General features: G+C 49.0%; 1 protein-coding gene across 1 annotated transcript in view; it reads left to right on the top strand.

The window, feature by feature from the left end:
* Nucleotides 1-3,960, top strand: part of LOC107116943 (E1A-binding protein p400-like) — a gene marked incomplete at its 5' end in the record, with an annotated part of 68,658 nt that extends 64,698 nt beyond the window's left edge. The window contains 3 exons of the mRNA XM_015418971.1: nt 1,499-1,654; nt 2,496-2,573; nt 3,071-3,960. Coding sequence (XP_015274457.1) covers nt 1,499-1,654; nt 2,496-2,573; nt 3,071-3,334 — 498 coding nt within the window. The remainder of the gene's footprint in view (nt 1-1,498; nt 1,655-2,495; nt 2,574-3,070) is intronic.
* Between the last annotated feature and the right edge of the window lie 215 nt (nt 3,961-4,175).

The following is a 4,175-nucleotide window of genomic DNA, read 5'->3' as shown; positions in this document are numbered from 1 at the left end:
CTTTCCCTCCTTTTCCTGCCTTCTCTTTTCTCTTTCTGCCTCCTTCTCAGGATAAGGCTGCTGTTCAGTGCTGGCCAAAAGTGGAAACGAGTCTGGTCGATATCACTGTAAAATAAAAGTCCTGCAGCACCTGAAAGACAAGCAATGTTTGTTTCACTACGGGCTGTCTGCTTCGTCAGACAGCTACGTGATGGGAAATTGTACTGGGGAACGTTATGGGGCAGGAGGAGGATGGGAAATTGTACTGGGGAACGTTATGGGACAGGGGTGTGTGAATTGCACTACCTGCTCTTTCTACATCAACTCCTCCCTTTCCCGCTTACATTGAGATTGACGCTTGAAAGGTTTATTGTGTAATTCGCACCAAACCTTCACTCGTTCCCCGCCCCCATGCCCCGTAAAATTTCTCCGGGAGCTGGAGGCTAAAAAAACCTGTGAGCTAGCTCACACTAACTCAGCTTAGAGGGAACACCGCTGATGGGGTGGGTTGTGAACCAGAAAAACTCACATGGAAACACTCACCACTAGTCATTAGGGGGAGCCTCGGATTCTTGTTTCATTTTGCTGCATGAGACTGGCATGCCCCTCCCCCTTTGCAGTCTGACATAATTGGGGCTTCCTTTTGAAGTCAGTGGACCAGATCCACACCCTTATTGTGCACCCTCGAGATTCAGAGGGCCCCGCCCAGCTCGATCTCATCCGATCTCAGAAGCAAAGCCGGGGCAGCCCCTGGTTAATTCTCAGATGGGGGGACCGCCCAGGAATTCCAGGGCTGCTGTGCCTTGAAAACCCTCTGAGGGGGTCGCCATAAATCAGCTGCATTTGGATGGCACATCCCAGCCCTGTGGCTGAGCTGTATTCAGAGAGCTTTTAGCCCTCTACAGTCTTATCTTGACTTTAGGCCAGAAGTCCTTCGTAAATTCCTCTTAGTAGACGTTCAGAGCTCAGTGACTTACGCTGTGGCAAAATTTTGTTGCTTAGCTACTAGGAAACGTAAACTTATTTTAGCTGAAAAAAATTGTATGATTCTCTTTTTAACATTATTTTATGTTACTAACTTTATTAACTTTCTCTTGTTTATGTTTTTATACTGTTCCCATGTTATTACTTTTTTTAATAACTCCGATTCTGTTAAATTTTCCAGGCAGATCTGATGAATTTAATATCTCCCTCCCCCCTTTCATATTGTTCTAACAAAATCACCTCTAAGGTGGCCAAATTTTGCCCCTCGGCAAGATCACCAAGGAAGCAGCTGGTCAAGTCTTCTTATTAATTGTCTCTACTATTGAAATCAGCCTGCCATGCTGCCTGGAAATTTTATTGTTTGTAAATGTGCTGGTAACTATGAGTGTCAATCGTGACTGATCTATGATTGTAACTAATAAAGAAAGAAAGAGATTTTGAGTGCCTTTGCATCGAGCAAGAAAAAGGGGGGTTATACTGGTGCTGCATCCCGTCGTCGACGACTAGCACAGTTAACTGTGTTTTGCCTCTTCAGATGAACCCACAGCAGGTCCAGGCGCAACAGCAGACGTCGCAGCAGCAGAAAGTTGCCTACGCCACGCAGCCAGCTATCAAAACGCAGTTCCTAACGACTCCCCTTTCTCAGGCCCAGAAACCTGGTGGAACCCAGCAAGTCCAGACCCAAATACAGGTACCAGGAAACCTTGCTTCCCCCCTTCCCCTTCTTTGGAGTTGGTGGTCAACACAGACTGTCCAGAAGACAAGTGCCTCGGACATATGGGGAAAGGACAGAGGAGGGCAACCCAGATGGTTAGGGGGTTGCAGCACCTTCCCTGTGAGAAAAGGCCGAAGAGTCTGGGGCTTTTCAGTTTAGGAAAGAGATGACTTGGGGGGGGGGGTTACACGTGATAGAGGTTTATAAAGATCGGCTCGGGGTGGAGACAGTTGACAAAGCAAAGTCTTTCTCCCTCTCCCAAAATGCTAGAGATCGAGGGCATCCAGGGGAGCTGATGGGCAGTAGGTTCAGGATGGACAAAAGGAAACACTTCTTTACGCAGAGGGTGATTCAAATGTGGGACCCGCTGCCAAAGGATGTAGTGATGGCCACAGGAATAAACAGCTTGAAAAGGGGATTAGATAGATTCATGGAGGATCAGTCTATCAAAGGCTACTAGCCATGGCGACTGAGGGGGAACCTCCACCTTCAGAGGCACTAAGTCTCTGAATCCCAGAGCCAGGAGGCAACATCAGGGGAAGGCCTCGCCCTCTGTGCCCTGTTGTTGACGGTCCAGAGGAATTGGTTGGCCACTGTGTGAGACAGGATGCTGGACTAGATGGGCCACTGGTCTGATCCATCAGGGCTCTTCTGATGTTCTTATATGCTGCACTGACTCAGCATCCTTCTCCCACCTCCCCCCAATGAATCAATGTGGGCCCCACAGCCTGAAAACAAATATTTGCAGAACTGAAGTTGCATCTTAACCCCAGACCCTTGCCCTTCCGTCCTTCCCCCCATTGTATCATTCTTAAAGGTCGCAAAGATTCCACAGGTGGTCTCACAGCAGGGAGCCGTGGCCAATATTCAGCAAATGGTGTCCGTTTCCCAGCAGGTAAGACGCACGGGAATTGTTTTAGTTAGCTGTGTGTACTCCACGTGTTCACTTTCAGAACTGTGTAAATTAGGAGGTCTATGTAAGCTGTGTAATGTCAGTTTTCTCCTCCTCCAGGCAGTTTTAAATTGTTGATTTTAAATTGGTGGGTTCCTGTGTCTTTTACTGTGTTTCATTGCGGTTTGCATCATAAGCTGCCTTGAGTCCCTGTAAGGCAGAAAAGCAGCTAATAAATGTTTTAAATGAAGAAACAGTCAGACCCTAGAGTTGGTTGCGTTTGCTGCAGAATTGTTTGCACATTCTGTTTATGTTCATGTCCTATCCGTGGTCCTGGATGCGAAATACACAAACCGATTCCAGGACATCCAGTGTGACTGTTTCTACTTTCGCAATGTTTGGGGGCTGTGAGCAGAGAAGCATAGCCTGTAGGAGAAGGACTGGGTGAGCTAAGCCTCTCTTTGTTTCTTTCCCCCCCCCCCCCCCCCCAACTCTCCCAGGTTCAAGCTCAGCCGCAGACAGTGACCTTGTCCCAGACAACGGCCGGACAGCAGCAGGTCCAGGTGATCCCGGCCACCACCGCTACCGCTCAAGTGGTCCAGCAGAAACTGATCCAGCAGCAGGTGGTCACGACAGCGTCGCCCCAGATCCAGGGCCCCGGGGTACCCAACCCGTCCCCGGCCCCTGCCGACAGCCAGACTCAGCAAGCCAAAGTGCAGATGAGGGCCCCGGTCCGATTAAAGGCACCCAGCAAGCCGAGTTGAGCGTCAAGCTTGAAAGCGGGGAGGCAGGGGAAACGCAGCTCCCTTCGTGCTTTCCGCGAGCGTCAGGCGGGTTTCTCGCAAGATCCACCTCTTCCACAAGGCTGCAAGTCTTCTCCGTGTGTATGGAAAGATCTTGGACAGCAGCTGCTTCTGCGGTGAACCTCTTCCCAGCTGGAACGTGTTTGGGGGGTCCTCGCTTCCTTGTTGTTCCAAGAGAACGCCCACCTGTTTTTCATTTGCTTGTTCGAACCATATAGCGTGCAAAGATTCGATCTTTGCTTATTTCCACCAAAATGTAACAATGGGGTTGTTTTCAGGTGTCTGTAGAATTTTGTCTGCGTATTCTAGACGATTGTTCTCACTGCCAGAGGGGGGATCGTACTGCGAGCGTGGGCTTCCTGTGCCCTGAGAGGGCAGCAGGGGACCCCTGATAGCACTTGGCCAAACTGCCCTCTCTCTAGTTCCTCGGAAGTTGTGGTCTAAGCGGGCCTTTTGTCGAATGGGGAGCGGCGGGCAAAAACGGACAAAGCGGAAGCATTCCCTGCTACGTTAGCCAATAAATGTGAAAGATTTGTAAATATCTGTAATTACAAACCATATTCCAGGCTTCATTTTTGGTAAGTCTTTTTAATGAAACATTTGCTAGTTTGGATTTTTGTTGTTTGTTTTGTGTGTGTTTTTTTAATTTGGTGTACAGTTTTTTGAGTCCGGCCCCCCCCCCCCCCCGGTCCCTTAGGCTCTCGTTTTCCATTTTTTTTCCGACATACTGACTATTGTAGGCATGTTGGTTTTTGGAGACAAAAAAAAAAAGAGAGAGAAGAATACTGTGTGATAGTGGCCG

Source organism: Gekko japonicus, unplaced genomic scaffold (genome assembly GCF_001447785.1).
Source record: "Gekko japonicus isolate JY-2015 unplaced genomic scaffold, Gekko_japonicus_V1.1 scaffold3000, whole genome shotgun sequence".
NCBI classification, from domain to species: domain Eukaryota; kingdom Metazoa; phylum Chordata; class Lepidosauria; order Squamata; family Gekkonidae; genus Gekko; species Gekko japonicus.
The sequence above is the reverse complement of the archived record's forward strand: the minus strand, read 5'-3'. Positions and strand labels throughout refer to the sequence as shown.